Below are 22,466 nucleotides of genomic sequence, written 5' to 3'. Positions count from 1 at the left end.
GCTCCACACCGCACAGATGAAGGCCCAGGACAGTTGTACCAAAAATTATATTTCTGTCTTTTCCCCATGTACCCTTTAATAGTTTAACTAAATCTCGTATGTTAAAATTGGTTCCAGCCAAAGAATCACATTGGTCAAAAACTGTTGTTCTCTGGGTAGTATTTGTTCTTACCATTGGATAAACAGGGTAAATACCATCAAGCATTAAAGCAAATTAAAAACAAAGGGTGGGGGCTACTCCAAAAAACAAAAAAACCCAACCCCCCTGGAGTGCTTTTGTTCATGCTGATAGAGTGCATGGTATTGAGGAGCTCCTAGGGAATTGCTCTTACTGTATGACTCCTCCCCCACCTCCTTTGGCACAAAACCATCCTCCAGTGATACTGGATCTGTTGTAGCCTTTGTCTCTAGCTGATCAAGAGCTTTGAACTAGTTCTTCAGAGACCACTTCCGTAGACAGTGATTTATGGAATCCATTGTGTCCCCACCTCATGTTCGACAGAATCTGAAGCAAACTGTGACAGGGATCTTTGCATCTACTGCATACTCCCCGCCCCCCAAAAAGAGGGGTAGTACATAGGAATCTCTTGCAACCACAGCTAACGAAGCTGAAGCAATTTGGACAAATATACATTAACTGAAATATCCGATGACTGTAGATCATGAATGATACTCCTTTACTAATTTGATGGAGGAGATTTAGGCTCCAATCCTGCCAAAGAGTTATGCCCATGCTTAACTTTATTCACATAAGTAGTCCTATTGGCTTTGGTGGGACTACTTCATGTGCTTGAGTCAAGTATAGATGTAAGTGTTGGCAGGGTTGGGGCCTTATGTTAAGAAGAGAGGGTGGGACAATTATTTAAAAAAAATCATTCTTATGACTGGGTGTGGTTAATTATCTGGCTGGAGGGGTCTGTACATTTCTAGCTATTCTAGACTGATTAATATACGTTAATGAATTGTATTTTCATTTGTACATGTAATAAAAGCCAATGATGGGGTGCATCATTATACCTTTGTATGACACTCCAGCCTATCGGACCAGAAGCAGCCAAAGCAGGGACTGCTGCACTGATCCAGGGTTGGGAGTGGTGTAAAGTGGTTTAAAGCTAGGGCCACCCCTCCCTCAGCACCCAGAACTGTGTAGGGGAGATCTCCACACACTCTGACAGTACAAGGACCCAGCTGCGCGCGCACACACACACACACTCCTTCCTTCCTTCCTTCCTTTGTGGACAGCAGGAGCCAGGCAGAGACGAGCCAGTAGGCCCCACAAGCAGCTTGGGCGCTCAGGACATTCTAGTCAAAACAGTAAAATGTTCTCTGACTTCCTCTGCCCTGTGCTGATTGATTGCTTGCTCCAACCTTCCCTCTTCCTTTCCCTCACAATCTTTTCACCTTGGCATCACTTCACACCTGTCTGTCTTCCTCCGCCCTGTTCTTCTCACTCTTCTTCCCTTTTCTTTCCATTTAGCTGATTTCTCCCCCCCACCACCCGACTAACCCCCACCTTGCAAAATCGTGGAACAAACATGACGTTTGCTGCCATCCCATTGTTTGTTTTCAATTAAAACCGGACGTTTGATACAAATTACTTTTTGGCGCTACGAACATGTGAAAACTGTTTCAAATGGTATAACACTTCTCAGAATGATTAACTGAAAAGTCCTGGAGGTTTCTGAACATAAGACATATCTATACAGTGACAATTGGCCGTTCTTTAATGATTTTTCTTGACTCATAGTTGTCCATTGTGCAATGCAATGTTCCGTTCCCCCCCCCCCACACACACACACACTGCTTCCCTCCAGCCCAGAAGAGGCTGTATTTTGGTGGTTCTGTATGAAGCAATACACATGTGTGAAACACTTTGAAATTCTTTACAATGTAATATTGTAATGAACTAGATAGAGTAGTGTGGATGTGTGTATATATAAAATTCAGTCACGCCAATGTCCTCTGGTGGATGTGGATTCAGAACTGCTCAGTTGTGTTCAATAGACTCAGTGTTGCTAACAGAGATCCTTTGTTAGCTTAGGTAGTAGGGATCTGCAGAGGACAATCTGAGTTTTAGCTGCTGCCATGAAGTTCTGAGTGTCCATCGTATGCAGCATAATGGCTGCTGTGGTGTCTTAGATCACTATAGATTTGTGATTTATTTATTTATTTATTAGAGTTTTGAAATTGCTTGTATTATTGAGGTTTTCTTAATGTTTTATGATTTCTTTGGTTGTTTCCTTCTAGCTCAACAGAATTCACCAAAAATCCATGAGGGCTGGTGGGCCTATAAAGAGGTGGTCCAGGGAAGCTTTGTTCCAGGTAAGTGCAATTTTAAAGTCCTAGCTTTTAATATATGGTTTTGTTTTTACATTACACGGTTGACAAATACATCTGTACACACCAACGCATTAGAGTGAATGATGTAAAGGTTTTATTGGTGCGTCAGCTGAAGAACATTGCTCTCTTCTTCAGCAGAAGGTGCACAGTTACTGATGCCATTGTTATCTCTTGGTGGTGACTGTTCTCATGTGACTGTCCCAAAATTCACATTCTGTTCATTTGTGAAGAAAAGAGGGGACTGGTAAGTCTGACTGTAAATTGGCTGAATTTAGCTTATGGATATGAGACTGTGTTAGGCAAAGCAATTTCTACACACCTAATAATAAACTAACAAAGACAAAGTGAGGAAAACATAACCCTAACATGTAAGCGTCTAGTATTTTATTATGCAAGCGTCTTTTATTTCAGTAAAAAAAAACAAAAACGTGGAAAAGGAATGTGTAGTAAGGCAGTTCTGCGAAATGATTACATTAGTTATTAGTAAACAATCAATGTGAGTGTAGAACAGGCTAGATGGATCTAAGCAAGCAGCACCTTGGGAATATAGGCAAAAGTAAAATTCAAATCAGTTGAGTCCAGGTATAAGCAAAACATAAAAGTAACCCAGAAACACAAGGGTACAGGGTAGTCAGAATAATAGGATACAGCTTCAGTGGAGGCCCCAGTGGTAAGATACCATAAGTAGCTTAAGCTTAAAGATGAGAATTTTTCTTTCTCTTAACTTTGTTATATATGTAGGAATACATATGACATGTTGTGGGCTGTTCAGTGGTTGATGTGTGCGTGATAACTGGGTGGGAAGGTAAGAATGAAAATTACAGGATGTATCTCTGTTAACAAGTGAGACAATTTTAACCTGTATTTGACGCAACAACCTCAGGAAATGTTTACCTCAAAACAGCTAGAACTCCCTGTGATGACTGGCGCTTAACTAATGATGCTACTGATGGAACAGTCTGATGTATGTGCTGCTTCTGTAATTGTTAGTTCAGTAGGACTGGAGACTTAAGAGTAAGGCAAGATAAATGGTTCATGGAGCAGGGTTGTTCATTATGGTTTAGTTCTTTAACCTCCTGCTATCACCGTGGACAAAGGTATAAAGTAGATGGCTAAAATGCCAGCTGTTACCATTATTGTTACTATATTTATTTTAAGTGTCGGTCTGTTTTTTTTAGTATGATTGAAATATATGTCTGCCCACATTTTTTTCTGATGGAATCAGGTCACAGCAGGGACAATCTTTTATGGCACTATCACGGGACCAAAACTTCCACATAAATCTTTTTTTCTCAGAGAGCTAGAAAATCTCGGGTTGTGCAAGGCTTTTTTTTTTCTTTTTCACAAGAATCTGCACTGGATCAGGTATCAGATTTCTCCATTGTTATGGCAACAGCTATGATTTGAGGATCAGATTAGAAATAACATCCCAAGGGTGCTAAATTAGCTTGATATAAGTGATAGTATATATTAAACAGAACCTATTAAACCAGGGATTTCTGGACATGAAATCCATGCACCATACAAAGAGCAGCATCTGCAGATTTTAAACTTAATTACATACTGATGTGATGTAAAGCAACTTCTCAGAGTTCTTGGAAGTTTTTTCTGGACTGTCAAATACCTGGAACTTTACTGTTATGCATACCCAAATCCTAAGGTCAGTAATGGAAAACAACTTGGAGGTTATAACAACCTGTATTCAGCAGGGAACTTCTACTTTGCTTTCCCTACTATGCAGATTGCCTAGCAGGTCCATAATAGATGTAGGATGGTTCTCTTCCCAGTAGGTATGTGGGAATTGTTAAGAATGAGCCTCTGCCATTCTGTACTTTCTAAGCATTCCAGTTTAGCTTCTCTGAGTTGAAATAGTTTAATTGCTAATAAACTAATTCATGTATAGAAACCAATTTGATCTGAAGCCAAATAATGCTGTTACACTCTGGTGAGATTTCAGTCTTTAAGAGCTCAAAATATCGAATCCAGAGAGCCTGAAACTTGACACCTCTGACAAGGTCAGGCTGCAAAATCGTATTGGGGATTCCAGAAAAAAGGCTGGGATCAAATTTTCAAATGTATCCAAGTTCCATTTTCCAAAGTGACTTAGGATCTTAAATCCCACTGAAAAATCAATGGGATTTAAGATCATAAGTGTCTAAGTGGCTTTCGAACATGGTGGACTTAGGCTGCTCTGTCACTTAGTATCTCTTGAAAATGTTACCCGGCATCATACTTTGTCACATACTGTATTTTTTATCAACCAGCTAGTGCTGACATCAGTCAGAGACATCCAAGTAATTATGTCCATGGTTTCAAATGTTGATGTCTAAAAATGGGCTTTTTAAAATGCATATTTAGGTGCCTGATTTGAAATTAGAGGCCTGATTTTCAGATGCACTCAGCACTGAAAAACTTTGCCTCTGATATCTATTTAGGGACCTAAACATGCATTTAGGAGACTAACATAAAACACCCAAGTTAGAATATTCTGGTCCTAGATCTTTCAATGTGATATTCTGTTTCAGATGTGTTTAGGTAGAACTCTGTTTTAGTACAGTAGATAGTCTGCATTCATGCTCCAGCTCTTACACAGTTTTATCTTTGGTGAGAACTTTTTAAAATTGAACCATATTTTATAATCCATTTTTGGTGGTGTTTAAGAGGATTACAGACCATCCCACAGAAGGCACCTTTTTTTTTTCCCCTCCACTAAAAACAAAAAATCAGTTGGGATTTAAAAAAAAAAGCAAACAAAATAGAAAGCAAGAAATGCTCTGAAATTTAACTTAATTCAAGAACTAAAGTATATTCAACTTTAAAGGAATGTGCAGGAATGCAGAAGGAGAGGAGACTTCCTTATGCCTGGGGTATTTGCATAATAATCCACGTTACGCATTTTTGATTGATGTTCCGTGCTGGAAAGAGTCACGAGTGCAAAGTAAACTTTGTAACAAGTTTACTGTAAACACACACATGATAATATTATTTGATGTGGGCGGTTTGGTTTTGCAGCCATTATGAATTCATCCCACAGCACTAAAATAGGACAAGCAACTTTGGTTTAGCAGAAACTATAATGAATATCTTTGAGCCAAATTCTGCCCCACCTCCTTCAGTCCAGATCCAGAAGGCCGTAAGCACAGCAGAACCTTTATGCTACCCTGTGTGTGTGTGTGTGTGTGGTGCATGGATTCTGGTCACTCTGGTCTCCACTGCAGCTTTCTCACAGCACTGTGCAAAAGGGTTTGGGTAAGGATGAGCCACAGAGTAGGTCAGCTTCAGTGACTATGGGTTTGTGATTGTGATGATTCACTTGCCAAAATCCCTGCCTTGTGCTGCAGCTTCTATTAAATTATGAGGGCTGTACTAATAGCACTAGTGCTTTTTTTAACCAGTTGGAGGGTTCTCTGCAGAGTTATGTTGCACAGTGGTTAGGAAACTAGCCTAGGACAAGGGACACCTGGGTTCGAGACCCTGCTCTGCCAGTCTTCCTGTGTGACATAGGACAAATCACTTAATCTCTCCACGCCTCAACTTCTCCATCTGTACAATGGGGAGAATAGCACTCCTACGTCACAGAGGTGTTGTGAGGATAAATGCACTAAAGACTGTAAGGAACTCGGATAATACAGAAATGTAGGCCATATAAGTACATTAGATATCTAGAAAATACATGGACATGGACTTTGCTTGGGAATCCAGGATCTAGTCCCTTCTGGAAAAGAAGGTAATGTCAGAATATTGGCAGTTTTCCTCCTTTTTCAAGGACCTATATACATAAAAAAAAAATTCTCTTCTTCAGTTGCCAGTTTCTCCATTGCTTCCTCTCTAGAGTTGCGCTCTGCTTGAACACTATGTTCAGGGCCACTGTTACCTTTATATGGGGGTAGGAAAAAGTCCATGTAGCTGCCTACCAGTGAGCTTTGCTTACGTGCCATGTTCTTTTCCTTTCTTATGCTGTACTGCAGTTTGGGTGGCAACACAGGATTTATGAATGTGTGCCATTACATTTAACACCAAACTGCACAAAGTCTGTCGCTATTATACTGTATGTGTCAAACGGCATCTTAAGGAAAAGCTAGTTAATTTGGTTTTGTGAGTCTTGAAGACTTCACTTCAGATCACTTGGTAATGAGACACTTTTTTCCCTCTCGATTTGTAAAAAAAAAAATTTGTCAGCAAGCTACCTTTTCAGAGAAGGGGCATGTGTAGAGGTGAGAATGAGAGTAAGTGTTCTTGTGCTCATGAAAATGCAACTGCTCTTCAAAATATCAGTGAAAGCAAATACACTGTGGGCAGATATCTGTTGCCAGTGCACATCCTTAGTCCTAGCCCAGAATTATATCATCTGATTTTTTTTTTTGAGGAATAAATTCATGTTAAAAACAGGCAGAACAAAAATCTGGGCATTTCTAATTGGCCCTGGTGACAGGGAATACAGTCTCTTGTTTGGAGTAGAGAGGTGTAAATTGTGGATTTCTCCATAGTGCATTCATTTAAAAACACTATCTGACTGAGCCAACACATATCAACAGTTGCGTCTGCAACCATGCTTTAGTTGCTTCATTCATAAATTGATATTAGTTCGTAAACGGTATTTACATAGAACACTGGGTTGGGTCTATGGTGGCAGTGGTAAGAGCTCACACATCTCCTTTATGTGATGGTGATACTGGGAAAGTCTGAAGGCCTGTTTGTTTATAGAGCTGTCTGGTGGTTAGTTGTGAAAATTTGAGCTATAGGTCATGTGACTACTCAGTGGCACCACCATCAAATAAACAGTGCTCACCATCAGCAAACAGGCCAGGTGGGATTGTAATTGGCCATGTGAGGAAACTTTAAAGTGGAATTTTGGGGTGTTACCCCTGATTTGAAAATTGGATTTGGAGATTGACTAAAAATAGAGTTCCTACATGCAGCACCTCATCCAGGTGCAAGGGTTGCCATTAAAAAAGCCAGTGGCTGCACAGTGAGATCTGAAATATCACTGTTTTCCTCTGTAATTACAATAAGGAGTGAGCATAATTTCTTAGGTTCCACTTCATGGTCACTAATAAAGTGTTGACTTTTTAATAGCAGCCACTATATCTGTTCTCTTTTGTGAGAATTATGCTAAATGGAGGGGGGAGAGACTTCTGTGGGAGTTTTTCTTGTACAAGGGCTGCAAAATAAGGCCCTGTGGCTTTTTCTTTGTGATGGATGGATGCAGCAGAGTCAGAGTGGTTTTTTGAGCCATTTCAAGATACCTTGTTCCTCATTGAATTATTGGAGAATTAATTTTCTTTATTTACAAGACAGCACAGCAGGCAGTGCAGACTGAAGTTATTTTTTCAGACTTCTGCAAGAAGCAATCAGACCAGACTACCATTCTTGGGGAAATTCCTAGCTGCAATAACCTAAGTAGAAATATCGACTAGATATCTGCAGGTTACATGTGATTAGGCTAGTCCACAAAGAGGTAACCAGATACTTTACTAAATTCATTATTTCTAGCTATCAGAGGTTATTTTTTGGCTCTCTGTCTCCCGGTGCAAGTGTAAAACCCAGTCTGGTTCACCATTGGTTGGGACGTTAATTCAGTGTACGACCTCACACAGGCTTCAGCCTACCAAGTAAAGAAGGTATCCATTCATCTTGATTACCAATGGTAGAAATAACTTGAGCAAACTTATTTTTGAGCCTTGATTTACCATAGAAGAGAGCGAGGACTACTCAAGGATAATGCCAGCACTGAGAGATGGTAGAACTATGGCCTGTTGCTTCTCTGCACCATTCAGCAAAGCTATACCCAGTCCAACGGTGGAACTTAGGACATGTCTTGTTGGCTCTTGGTGGCATTGTGCTTGCCTGGGGTATAGTGTCCCATTGGAGCCCTTATTGGAGAATTGGGACTCCCCGCTGTTCTCTGCTATGGACTCTGGTACTGTACAGCAATTGAGCCTTGCATATTCTTCTGCAAAGAGCGTGTCCACCAACCTTTATTCCCGAGTCATCTCTGTATAGAGAAAAGATCATCTGTTGGTTAAAACACAAGACTGGGTCAGAAGATCTGGGTCTTTCGCTTCACTGTGCCACTGACTTACTCTGTTTCTCCTGGGGAAAGTTTTCTTCATGCTTCAGCTTCCCATCTGTGAAAGGGATATTGGTTACCTGTCTCGTGGTGGAAGTTGAGGTTTAAATCACTAATGTTCATGAAGCACTTTGAGATACTCAGAGCAGAAGGTGCACAAAGTTGGTAGTTATTTCCCAGGGAAAGGTTAAAAATTGTTAGTCCTGGGCCCAGTTTCCAAAGCCCCACCTACAACCGTCCTAGTACATCCATGTGTTCTGTGTTCAGACAGCCTGTCCAAGTGTTCTTGATTTCACCTTTGGAAACGTTATTTTACAGTATTCTTGAGTTGCCAATGAATGTCTTTATATAGATGCATGAAACTGACCCCTGTGTCAAGGTATAACTTGAGGCCCATGTCGCACTTAAGCCTTGTCTTGACTAATTGAACCAAAATGCTAGCTCTGAACACCCCACACACTTTCTGAAAGGGTGAATGTGGTGCTTATGCTGGCCTGTTCTCTAAAGGCTGCATTTCATCGCCAGAAGCAACCATTAGATCATCTAGTCTGACCACCTGCATAACGCAGGCCATAGAATTCCTTACAGTTGTCATGTGATGAGCCTGCTTCTGTGTGGTGATAGCATATCTGCCAGAAAGACATCCAGTCTTGATTTGAAGCCTTCAAGAAGTGGAGTGTGTTGCACTTTCTCATGCATTTGTTGTCAGTACAAACAAGTGCTCTGTGATCAACAGTAGTGTTTGAAATAATCTGCACATGCTCTTCAGAATTAACAAGACTGAGAAGTTTTGAAGAATTAATCATCCTGACTGCCACTTAGGTATATAATTATTCAGTGGAACGCTAATAGCCTTATTTTTAAGAAGCTGGTATAATGGAGCACTCTGGGATCAGTACAATTTCTGGAAATCATTCACTTATCAATTGGTGCTTTGGGTAATATGTATAAATAATCTTTCTATTTTGCTTGTCACTTAAAGGCAGCTTGGAGGAAGTGAATTTTACAGCAAAAGTTTGTGGGGTTTTTTTGTTACTAATTCTTCAGACACAAACAACAGGACTGGGGAGGAAATCCAAGCCAATTTGTTTTAAAAAGAAAATGATCCACACAGAGAGAAGTGCACACTTGTAATAAGTGGAAAAATCAGCAGCCCATTTTCAAAAGACTTATGGGCACAGTTCCTTATTTCAGAGCAGTACAGAACAAGAGGAGACTTTTGAAGGGGAAAGGAAATTAGGTGTGAGATGGCATGTTGCAGGCTCAGTTCTAACCTTAGATATGAAGGTAGCTGTTTTATATCTTCTTAAAGAGCTGAACCAAAAATTCAGATCTTAATCAAGGATGCCAAAATGCAGTCCTCCTTATGTGAGCGACAACATGGAAAAATTAGCTAGCGACGGAAGAGTGGGAGAGCAGAGTTTGCGGCAGAAGCTGTGCCGCTCAGTTCACGGTAGCCGAAAAAAGGCGGGAAATGGTTAGATAAGAGTAGATAGAAAGACGATAGAACATGTGAGGTGGATTCATAGTACCAGGAGACAGGTGGTGCACCGTACTGCACTGTCTGCTGGCAGTATGGTGTCTGCCGTAGCTTTCACGGAGGGAGGAGCGAGTGACTGCACACACCCAGAAACACCCGTGAGATGTTTTTGCCCAATCATGCACTGGGAGCTTAACCCACAATTCCAATGGGTGGTGGGGACTGCAGGAACTGTGGGATAGCTTCCACAGTGCACCGCTCCGACATTCAATGCTAGCCTAGGTACTGTGGACGCACTCCGCCGAATTCACGCGCTTTAGTGGGGACACACAACACCCAATGTATAAAATTGCTTCCGAAAATTTGAATACAATAAGTTCGAATTAATTTCGTACTGTAGACCTACCCTCAGTTGTACGCAGGTCAGTGAACTAATTCTGAATCAGAGGTTGGTGGGATTTTTCCCAGAGCAAGGAGTATAGGTTTTGGCCTTGTCTTTCTAAGTCCCCCAATACCATTATGAGGGAGGTATACCCATTTCAGAGCTAGATAACTAAGGCACAGAGAGGTTAAGTGACTTGCCTGACATTGCATAACAAAATGGTGATAGACCTGGTAACCACAGTACACTGCAATACAGGGAGAAGTATATTTTATTATTGACTGTCCACTGCTTTCAGCACACCACCTAAAGGATTTTGAGCATATGTGACTCTTTGAAGTTGTTTTCTATATTTACCTGTCTTTAAAATATAAATCTAAATGTGTGATTTAACGAACAGATGGGAATATAACTCAATAATAGAACATTTTTTTATAATGAGCCTGACCTTTTGAGATATCCCCAAAGTAATCTGCTGCCTAGTATTTGTGCTCTCTCTTTTTACTTCAATTGACAATGAAGTGAGACTCAGTGTTACAGTTATTAGGCAGATCTCCTACTGAAGACCATAAAGAATGCAAGATCATGTCTGGAAAAAAACAGACAATTATATAGAAAAGATAAATCTGTAAGTCGTCTTCCTTATCAATTCCCATTTTTTTAAAAAAGCAATCAAATACAGACAACTCTAAGTGTTAGCCTACATTCAAGCCTCTCATCAGTGTTTTAAGATTTAAAAGCGGAGCTAAATATTCATTGCTGAGAAGTGAGCCTGAAATGAGAATAATTTTACTCTGAGTTGAGTGATTCCTTAATTAAAGCCTAAAGCAATCAACATGGTGCATGTTTCTTTCTTGTAGACTGTCAACAGAAACCCACTGGGATGCTTTGCAGAGTGAAAAGGTCTGGAGGAGATTTGCTAGAAATGAACCTACAAAATGGAGTGAATATTTAAAATAACATGCTTAATTTTTTATTAAAAAGTCGCAAATTCAGGCTATAGTAGACAGCTGGGGGTGGGGGTGCGGTGTCGGAGATGAGTGCTGTAATCCAGGGACCCTTATCAAGAGCACTACTTGCTGTTGTCAAGGATTCAAATGCAATAGAAAAGTCTCACCTGATCTGAGCAATCACAATAGTACATGGGATCAGAAAGGCAATTTCTCTGGTAGCAAGATTAGGTTGGTGACTTGCAGCCTGATTCTGAGCTACTGGGGCCTGATCCTGTTAGATTAACTTAACTGACTTGGTGGGAGTTGAAAGTGCTCAGCAGTTTGCTGGACTTATGCAGGAGTAAATCAGTGATTTACTTTGATGTAGTTTAATTAGCATTTACACAGACTTAGACTGAAGTCACTGGTGTAAAACCAGAATGTTTGGGATCAGAATCACATTCGTGTTTTCTGCTTTAGGACTCTTCTCTGCTGAGTTAATAAAAAGAAGGTCCATGTCAAAATTTCCTCCTCTTTTATTGTGACCTAATGCTTTAGGCCATAGTCCACTGGATTGCTTTCTATGACTGCAGTAGTATTGATTTGGTAGGAAACCATAAATGCAATATGAAATGTTGAAAGAGTTACTGAGGATTCTCATTTCACTTGTCTGAAAAGCCCCTTGTACTATAGCCCCATTACCCAAAAGTGGAGTCAAGTTCAATATTTGCATCGAACTTCGCTACCTCCAAAACATAAAGGAAGCTGGCTTCCCTGGTGAGTGATTATTACATGCAAATAGCATGCTGTTGTAATGCATATGTTGTTGTTTGGAAGCTGTGTAGCTAGTACAGCAGACCTTGTATTACTGCGCAGTTTTGTAATCTATTCACATGTCTTGATGTAGATCAGATGATAGGGGGAGCTGTGGGAATGGAGCAGCTGTTCTTATCCCTTTAAAAACTTAATGCATCACATTTTTAGAGCACAGAGCCCACCGCCTATCTGTGGGCTTGAGAATTTTGCCTTGTAACTATGATGGAACTTCTGTTTTGTAGCAGTAGGACAGCAACCCTTGATATTTTTTCTATAATATTATCTAGCAATTACAATAATGGTGGAAACAGCAGTTTGTTACCAAGACAGCAATGTCAGAACTGATTTTTAAAAGGGAAATCACACTTGTAACAAATAGGATTTGTATGTTTAAAAAACCACCCAGAAGACACAACCCAGTCTAACTGCAAGTTGCTGCCAAACACAGTAGTACTACAGGCATTTCAACCATCTCACGAGCATGTTCTCACTAAGTACCATGTAAATGAGCCCTGCTTCGCAGAAGATATATTTTACATCAGACTGTAGCCGGCTGTTTTGGTTATTTTTTGCTAGTCGGTAATACTCAACACTTCAACAAAAACTATAATCCAACCCTTTTTATATTAAATGATTGTGTAACAATCCTCACCATGGATTGTTGGCAGCATTGAACTCCCAACTTTCATGTATATTATTAAGATGTAGAAGCGCAGAACACTTGGCTAAAGGGATAGTCCTGTTAGCTGCCAGGACTAGTAGGCTGTTTCCTTTTATATTGACTATCCCCTAGAGAGAGACGGCAGCACAGACTTTACTAGTGTGTTATAGGTGTGCTGCTCCTCCCATAGCACAGTGGACCTTCTTGCTCCTGCTACTCAGTGTCCAGCTAGCTTTATATTACCTTGAAAGAGTCCCCCAAGCAACTTTTTCAGAGCATCATTCCCTGGATTAGCTCTGTAGTTTCCCCCAGGCCATTGTATGGAGGAGGCCACAAGTAGTGGGATGTATATGGCAGCTGTGGCCTCCCATGCACCCTGCATCAGTTTTTAGAATAAGAAGGCTTCCTAGCTGAGTGCCCAGCTGGACTCTTTTGGGGTAGACTATTATCAGGGGCGGCTCTAGCCATTTCGCCGTCCCAAGCACAGCTGCACGCCGCGGGTGGGGGGTGGGGGGACGCTCTGCCGGTCGCCGGTCCCGCGGCTCCAGTGGACCTCCCGCAGACGTGGCTGCAGAGGATCTGCTGGTCCTGCGGCTCCGGTGGACCTCCTGCAGACGTGCCTGCGCGTGCTCCACCGAAGCCGCGGGACCAGCGGACCCTCCACAGGGATGCCTGCGGGAGGTCCACTGGAGCCGCCTGCCGCCCTCCCGGCGACTGGCAGAGCGCCCCCCCGCGGCATGCCGCCCCAAGCACGCGCTTGGCGTGCTGGGGCCTGGAGCCGCCCCTGACTATTATGCTGCGGTTGCTGTCGCTGCTTTAGAGTGGTGTCCTAATCCCAGAATTGCAAGGGGTAGAGAGGAGAAATAATGGATAAAATGGAAGTAATAACACTAAGTGTAAATGATACACAGAAAGATTGTGTGTGTGTTGATGGGGGAATGGAGGTGCGCAGTTGCATTATCTCAATCAAATGGCTGTTACATATAGTAAATATCTCTCTATGCATGATCCTTTCGGCAGAATCTTTTGCTCATTGAAAGCTTTCCCATTGTTTGGCACATGAGCCTTTGAGGATACTGTGGTGTTCTAAGCTGAGGCCTTGTGTTTATAGGCAGGGTCACAGAACTGATATTCTCTGGATGTTCTGTACTTTTTAACACGGCGTGAAATGATTATAGCGGTGAATAAGGTTCTTATTTAGAAAGAAGTAATTTTTACTCTTGTCACCCCACATTGCTGAGAAACTAGCTTCATTTAGCACTAAAAGAGGGTATAGTGTAGCTGCAAAAGGCAAAGTTCCCGGGACACAGCAGACCTGTGGATACCGCACCCGTGCAACAGTTCTGGAAGGCATTCTGCATGCAGAGGACATCTGCAGGAACAATACCTCCAGGGAGAGCCTTAGTGACTCTTACAGGAGTTGCATGTTCTGGCAGGTAACATGGTGCAGTATGTCCTCCCCCATTCAGTGTCTCCAAACCACTAACTTGTGAAGAAGGGGGAGACTGAGGCCAAGGCCTCATCCCCTTTATGGTGTCTAGTTCCATGAGTAGCAACGTGACTATTCCCCATCCACCCACCAGTTGATCAAGGAATGCAGGATTCTGGATGTCCCCTTTGCAGGTGCTGGGAGTGGAGAAGCTCCCATGCATGAGCAGTCAGGATCTAACCTGCAAAGTGACCATGCTGGCTGCAAGCGTTTGTTGGCCGTTAGGGATGTCTCAGCTCTGCCTCTGAGACACAAGCACTTTCTTCAGTCACCCTAAACGTTTCTTTTTCTAGCCCTACCCCCTTCAAATATCACGTTCTCCAGATATAGCTACAGTTTTTATTTTTTTAATGTTATGCCAGCTCTGTTGGAACTCGCAGGTAGGAATGAAAGGACAACAAGCCCTGCTGTATGATCTTTAAAAGGTTCATCTTGTCAAGATGAATGCATCCTCTTAAGTCTTCATTTAAAGGCCAGGATCAGTCATACATTTCTGTGTGCAGGTAATGACCTCATGATTATTATCACTGGTATCACCTGCAACTGTAAATGTCTGGTTTGTGCTAAAAATAAATATATCTGTATAGCTGGGAATCTTTTGGCGTTTTTTCCTCTAGCCTTTATTTTAGGTTATGATGCTGAAGCAGTTCTTGTGCATGTAACTGAAAAATGCAAGAAAAAGTCTCTCCCCTGCTTCATCAGGCTGTTATAGATAAAAAGAAGTTGAAATGTTGGCTCTGGATTGAGTCAATAACTAGGAACTGGCTAATTTATACAGTATTTTTTTTTTTGAGAAAAAAAATAAATATTTACTCGTCCCCAGCGTGGGGGTGGGCGGGCTGCCTGCGCCTGCCGCGCAAAAACCACAGCTGAATAGCAAAGGCAGCCCAAGGCCTGGGCTCGGCAGCAAGGGGTCGCCATGGCAGGATTACTGGGGGATAGCATATCAGGCAGCCAGCACTGTTGGCGGGGTGGGTGAGAGGAGTGAAATAGACCAGAATCTTAAGTGGAGCAAGGCCCATTCCATCCCTTGCTACTTCCATATTATTTGAGGACTTCACAGCAACTCTTGAAGGTAGGGGCATGTTGTTATCCACATCTTACACAAAAACACAGAGAAATCAAGTGATTTGCTGAGGTTAGACAAGGATGTCTGTGGTGGAGCCACAAACCGAACTCAGGTCCCTTGAGCCCCAATCCACTGTCTTAACCACCAGACCATCCTCCTTCTTTGAGTTCAGGTATACCAGTATAAATCCAAAGAGACTGCTCCAGTGTATTATCATTGTAATGATACTGATAGTGTGAACTGAGAGCAATGTGATTTGTGGAGTTACAGTGCAGAACAAATTCACTGCCTTAACAAAAGCATGAAGATTAACACAATTTTGAAAACTTGGCCAAAGTAGATTTTTACTGGAATTTGAACACTGCTGAGCAGAGCATGCAGCTTGCCTTCTGTTATTGAGCTACTTGTACTGACAAATTACTCACAAGGGGATGCTACATAGATCCGTGTGTCTCGCTTTGATTCAGCTGTTTTGTCTCGGAGGCCCAACGAGCTTTTCTATGCTAATAACCCAAAATGAACTTCAATCATGGCATCTGCCATAGTTCTGCATGTGGGATGGAACTTTATTGGAATATTGGCTCTTACATTAATTATCTGAGATCAGTGCTGTGCTGTGACACCTCTATCCTTTTGATTCAGAGTTTTGTGTGTGAGATGGATGGTTGCAGTAATTGCTCCCCCAGTGCTATAACATACTGTGCTATAAAGTGAGTTTGCATTTCAGACTGTAATTTGAGTCTCAGTTCCCTCACAGTGATGGATGAAACAATGGACAAATAGCACTGAGGACTAGCATTCTTATTTTCCAGTAACATCCTACTGCAAGGCCCATGGATTTGAGGTTTGGGTAGCTCTTAACAACACCAAAAAGCCCATTCTGATTTCTACATCTAGAACAGCTTGAACAAATGAAATGGTCTTCCTGTAAGACCGAAGAGGATTTAGGATGCAGCCTGTTCTGAGCACTCTCCTGACCACTATTCAAGGGGTGATCTGACTGCATAGGAAAAGGGGTACTGAGCTTCAATATGTTCTGATAAAAGTGATGGCACAGTCATATGTGCTTCTCCCAAAGAGAGAGGGAGCCCTTGTGCCATGAGGTATAGGCATGGCCTAGTGGTTGGAGTACTGGTCTGGACTCAGGGACCTAAGTTCTGGTCCCAGCTCTGCCACTGGCCTGCTGGGTGACCTTGGGCAAGTCACTTCAGAGCTCTCTGCCTCAGTTTCCCTATCTATAAATAGTGACACTACTGACTTCCAGTGAGGATCTGCTGATGAAAAGCACTGTATAAGCAGTGTTAGGTGGTATTATTATGCCTGCCACATACCGTTTAATGTCATTGGAGTTGTTTGGTGGGGGTAATGCAGAGGAGCAGGCCAAACAGAAAAGGAAATCAGACTGTTGCGTAAATGAAGACATGATACATTATGCTCATACTCTTTGTAGAGCCCATTATGGTTTATTTTGTAAATATGGAGCACTAGATTTTTTTTTTATAACTAGCCTGCAAAAGCTATTACTGAATATGTACTTTTGGAGTATGGTAGTATACCTGCTGTGTTTGTATTATTTTTAAGTATGAGAGATTTTGGAGGTAAAATATGTGGATGGAAGTGAGTGGTTTGAAACTAAGGACTCCATGAAGACCCATTATGTTGCTATGAGCTACCCTAGAATGTTCATTTTATAGTAGTTGGAGGAGGATGACTGCTGGAGGAGAGAGTGGAGAGTTGGTAGCTGTGGATGGTTTGGGCCAGGCTTGCTGCAGTTGCCAAAAAGGGTCTCTTTAGGGACTGGGCCATCAGGGATGATAAAGGCCCAGGCTGCAGAGAGCATGGGGATGAGAGCATAGGACTGCGGTTTATGAAAAGGAAGCCTGAGATGGGGCGTGAAAAGGATGGTGGGCTCTTTCGGTTGATCATACCAGAGTTCATTCATGGGTTTTAGTTGCAAATAGTAAATTATAAGTTCAGTAATTGAGTCTGGAGTGGAGCAGCCTATGAAGAGCATTTATCATGCCTATCAGGGATCTCTGCTCCTGGGGTGAGGGTTCTTGTAACAAGGGATCAAAGAGAGGTGAGCCAGGAGGTAATATTTTCCAAGTGAGAAGCTTAGTTGGTGGCAGCAGGTATCTGGAACCTGGCCTAGGAAAACCAGGATTGTGATGGATTCGTGACAGTACTTTAATTATGGATTATCACCATGCAGCTTACTTAGACTCCTTCGTAATTGGATCTCTATTGACCTAACAGCCTGAAATTGCTCACTGTAACTTTTGAAAATCTCCCTATAAGAAGACACACCTATCTAAAAGGTCAATTTTGAATTCAAATATAATTAAATATGGTGATCATTAGAGCTAGTCAGAAAAGCTCTGTCAAAGTCTTTTGTTGGAATTTGCTTATTCTAAAATGAAACATTCCTTGGAGAGGTTACATAAGAACATAAGAAAGGCCGTACCGGGTCAGACCAAAGGTCCATCTAGCCCAGTATCTGTCTACCGACAGTGGCCAACGCCAGGTGCCCCCTGAGAGAGGTGAAACACCAATGATCAAAAGATCTCTCTCCTCTCCCCCATTCCATCCCCATCCTCTGACGGCTAGGGGACAGGATTCTTACCATACCCCTCCATCCTGGCTTATAGCCATTAGCCAGCCATGATTATCAGTCCCCTTTTAAACATTTATTTATAGTCCTAGCCTTCACAACCTCCTCAGTCCTCAGAGTTCAAGTTTTGAGTTGCGCTAAGAGAGAAAGAAGAAGAACTTTTTTTTTTAACCTTTTGCCCTATTAATTTCATTTTAGTGACCCTAGTTCTTGTATTAATTATATAAATAAGTAAAAAACTTTTTTCCATCACTCATGATTTTATATACCTCTATCATGTCCCCCTTTCTCTTCTTTTTTTCCAAACTGAAGAGTCCTCCTCTTAATCTTTAGTTGCTCTTTTCTGAACCTTTTCTAGTGCTAGAATATCTTTTTTTTGAGAGAGGAGACCACATCTGTACACAGTATTGAGATGTGGGGGCCGTACCATGGATTTATATATATAATATAATATCACTCAGAGAACTATCCACGATAACTCCAAGATCTTTTCCTGACTCGCTCAGCTAAATTAGCCCCCATCATGTTGTATGTATAGTTGGGGGTTTTTTTTTCAATGTGTGTTTACATTTATTATCACATTTTGCCCAATCACTTAGTTTTGTGAGATCTTTTTGAAGTTCTTCACAATCTGCTTGGGTCTTAACTATCTTGAGTAGTTTAGTGTCATCTGCAAACTTTGCCACCTCACTGTTTACCCCTTTCTCCAGATCATTTATGAATAAATTGAATAGGATTGGTCCTAGGACTGACTTGATGAAGTTCCTTTGAAAAATAGACAGGATTATGGCAGAACCCTGCCTGCCGGGCAGGTTTCAAAATCTATCTTGTTTCCTACCAGCTCACTTGCCTGGCTCTTTAGCTTCCTGGGACTTGAGCACTCGGCGGCTGGGGTGGCCTTCCAGGTAGATTTGCCTCACAGTTGGGGACCCGAGACCATGGCTCCAGGGTAGCATGCCTGGTGGGCTGATGAGGAGCCAGGTGCTTAGAAGCACCTGTTCTGCGGTTCCCCTTTCCACTGGGGCTTCCAGTTCCCAACTCTTCAGTCCACCAGGTGGAATTTTGGTCTGAAATTATCAAAACAAAATGTTTCCCCCCCTAAACTTTTTTTAAGCTTTGTTTCTCAGAGAATTTCATAATTATATTTCTGATTGGGCGCAAAAACAGATTTCAAAAGCTTGAAATCCTCAATGAAATGGAAATTACCGTCTCCACTCAGCTCTAATGATTGTATTGGGACAAAACGGATGCTCAACATTTACTATGTTTCTTTATGCTTAAAAGTAAATGGAATTATTGTTTAGTAGACATTTTATTGCATCTGCATACTGACGTATGATTGAAGTACTCTGGTGGTTTTAGCTAACATCTCTTCCCTGTCACCGCATTATGCTACTTATGGCCACCCGCTGTTTGCAGTGATCTGGTGAGAAGAGCCAGTACAGTCACAGTCTGTGAGAGATTTAGTGCCTCCTGCAAAGAAACCCTCACTGTTGAGTGCAGCCACCTGCTGACCTGACCAGTGATATAAATTGCATTGCAGTCAAACTATCAAGCTGGCCGGACGGGATAGCTCCCTGCACGTTGATTGTTTTTCCTAGTGACAAGACTATTTAGCTGAAATTGTCACTTTTTTTATCTTGAATAGAGAATGTGGGTTTATTTGTTCGTATTTTTCATTTTTTGTATTTATAAAACCAACAGTTCCGTAAGTATTTCCAAACCAAGCAGTGACCAGCTTTATAGTGAGGACAGAAAGCCCTGAAAATAACTGTGTAAAATCATAATGGGAAATGTGATAGATCGTTAACTACAGCTGTCCAAATGGCACTGCCTAAGTCACTAGCACATGTACATAACACAGCCTACAAGATGGTGAAAGCCAGTGAAGAGAGACAAATGTGCACAAAATTGTACCAGATCACCCAGCAAGTTGCTCAGTGCTGACCCAGAATGCAGAAATCTTTCCTTAGAATGACCATCTGCTGGACCCACTGATTTTCAGAATGGCACCCTTTGCTCGCCCTTTGTCTGCACGGACATTTAATTTGTAGCAAGCTGGGGTGCAAATCTATCCTGCACTAGCCCCTGCTATACACCAACAGTTCCCTAGTGCACTTTTGATTTCTTCCTGTTTTAAAGTGGGGTACATCAAAGCGTACTAGGAAACTGTTAACACAGAACAAAGACAGTTCCTGCCTCAAAAAGCTTATGTTCTAAGTACAGCTATACAGACAGATGTAGGAACGCAAGGAAACAATGCTAGGTGGCATGATAGGCAGTGGTCTTAGCACAACACCTGCCTCTCCATTGTTAAATTCTTTTGATAGGTGTGACTGGGCTCTTCAAGTGGTGGTGGGCCCCGTGAACCACTGTCTTGTCAGCTGCTTCCTAATTGAATTTTGAGAGGGCACCCTAGGCTGTATAAATGAATAACCTGCGGGTCAGTCAGGAGATTATGAGGTGAGATCTGCCAGAGATGAGGGGCTAGAGGAGGTCTCTGGGGGAAGCTGCTGAGAGCAGAAAGCTTTGTAGGCTTTCCCTGGGGAACAGGGAGGAATTGTCCGGAAACCAGTGGAGGGGCTAGCCTGCAGACCCCCTGCCACAGGGCTGAAGACTAGGAGACCAATGGAGGACGTAGTCTGCTGACATTCCTGAGCAAGAGAGGCATGGACAAGAAAAGGCTGGAGAGGGCTAAAGGTAGAGAGCAGCAGTGGAAGATGCCTTCTGGCTCTTGGAGCTGAAGAGGGCTGAGAGGAGGGGGTGAGACATGCTGGAGGGTTGAGCGTAGAGACATGGGAGCTGTACTGGGGAATCTGAGCATAGTGAGAGATACTGGTGCTTTTCCTGGTGTGTTGATGGACTGTTGGGACTTAGAGATTTAATGTCCTGTTTGGACTTGCAGGGGAATTCTGCATTGTAGTTGTGGGGCCTTTGTTATTGTTTATGTGCACGAGGTTTTCTTTCGTATTAAATTGTCCCCGCAAGGGAAGATACATATTTGGGAAGTCTTTGTGGACTATTTCCATGGGCCAACAGAATGGGAAACTGAGGCAGGCACCCCGTCATTCAACAGCCTGCTGTTGAAGAGTGCTCCAGGAAGGGCTGCATTGTGCCAATAGGCTTCACTGCAAAAGAGGGGTTTAAATAGGGATTTGAAGCAGATGGCCTTGCAAAGATGCTTGTTTGAAAATGTAAGATGAAGGTCATGGATGTTTGTGAACTTTTTAGCTCCTTTTATATGATATTTCATATAGAGTGTGTTTTGATGTGCCTGCAGAAAAATTTAAAGTGATGTTAAGATTCTGAGTGAAATTTCAGCGTTATCCTGATACCTAGGCAATAAAAGATTAATGATATTTGAGAGGGAGGAGAGAGAGAGGCTGGATATCTGCAAACCCTAAACAGACAAGTGCAAGGCACACTCCTTTGACCTTGCCTTCCCTGTCATAAACCCATAGCAGCTTACAATTAAAAAACAAACAAACATATAACCTCCCTACCAAAACGAAACAATACATTTCACATACAGCTCTTCCTCTGGGGAGCAGATGAGAGAGAATGAACCACACATGACAAATATTACTCGTTTTTTAATGCACTTCTGGAAGACACAAAGCTACTATGGTGAAGAGAAGAATGTATGAACCTGAATAGAACAGGCAATGCTAAAAGCTTGTCTCCTACCCTTTTGGGTTGCTTTGGAAGTGATTGCTCCCAAGGGTGAACTGATGGTTTGGAGCAGAGATTATGCCCCCAAAACAATAGTGTCCGTCTTCTTTCCAAAGACTTGAGTCTAGCCATAAGGGACTGTGATGCTGAAGGCTGCATCCAGCTACAACGCAAGACTGGGAAAGAAGATTTACATCATTTTAAAATATGATGCCAAGCATGGATTTAACCCATAAAAGGTTGCGCTTTCTTCTTAGCATTGTAACTAGAATTGATACAAATGCAGAATTCTTTTCCAAAATGGGTGACAGACAGGGACAAATATAGTCCTTCTGGAGAATTGGCCTTAAATTTTTGACTATACATTCACTTCTCAAAGAAGGCAAGTCCATGTAAGCTAAAATGGATAAACTTGACTGTGTAGCAAGAATGTGACATCTGAGAATTGTGGGAATATTTGAAAATGTCAGAGGGGAAATTAGAGAGCTCATATAAGTAAACGATTCATTAATGTGGGAGGAGAAATAGGGAGGACCAAGCTCACTCATTTCTGATAGGTTGCCCATATGGAGGGAAAGAGATTACTGACTCCAGTCTTTGTAGATTGGGAATCCATAGCAATTTGGTGTAGTATTTTAATTGGTTAGATTGGAGTTATGTGAATTACTCTGGAACCTTTATGATATGGCTGGCCAAGGTTTGCTGATATAAAACAGTGAGAGCTAAGTCTTAAATTCAGAACATTTAATCTATCAAAGGTGAGAATTCTTTTCATTTTATAGAATTTTGTGGTCAAAGTCTGGGGATGTGGAGATCTTTATTAAGCCAGGAAACCTTACCCAGGGACTCAGAGCCAGTTCATGACAAACCCATACTGAACACATATTGACTCATATTTACTTAGTTTTTATATATAGCAGACATTGCATAGTAGTTTTAAATGG

The 22,466-nt window shown here is 42.0% G+C and overlaps 1 protein-coding gene across 3 annotated transcripts in view; it reads left to right on the top strand.

Moving 5' to 3' along the window:
• Positions 1-22,466, top strand: part of CA10 (carbonic anhydrase 10) — a 313,290-nt gene that overhangs the window by 49,610 nt on the left and 241,214 nt on the right. For 2 of the 3 annotated variants that reach the window (XM_039502162.1, XM_039502163.1), the window contains one exon: positions 2,248-2,322. The exons of the other annotated variant lie outside the window; for it this stretch is intronic. In XM_039502162.1, coding sequence (XP_039358096.1) covers positions 2,248-2,322 — 75 coding nt within the window. The remainder of the gene's footprint in view (positions 1-2,247; positions 2,323-22,466) is intronic. 3 annotated transcript variants of the gene reach the window in all.

Source organism: Mauremys reevesii, linkage group 15 (assembly GCF_016161935.1).
Source record: "Mauremys reevesii isolate NIE-2019 linkage group 15, ASM1616193v1, whole genome shotgun sequence".
Classification (NCBI taxonomy): Eukaryota; Metazoa; Chordata; order Testudines; family Geoemydidae; genus Mauremys; species Mauremys reevesii.
This window is presented reverse-complemented; position numbering and strand designations above follow the sequence as displayed.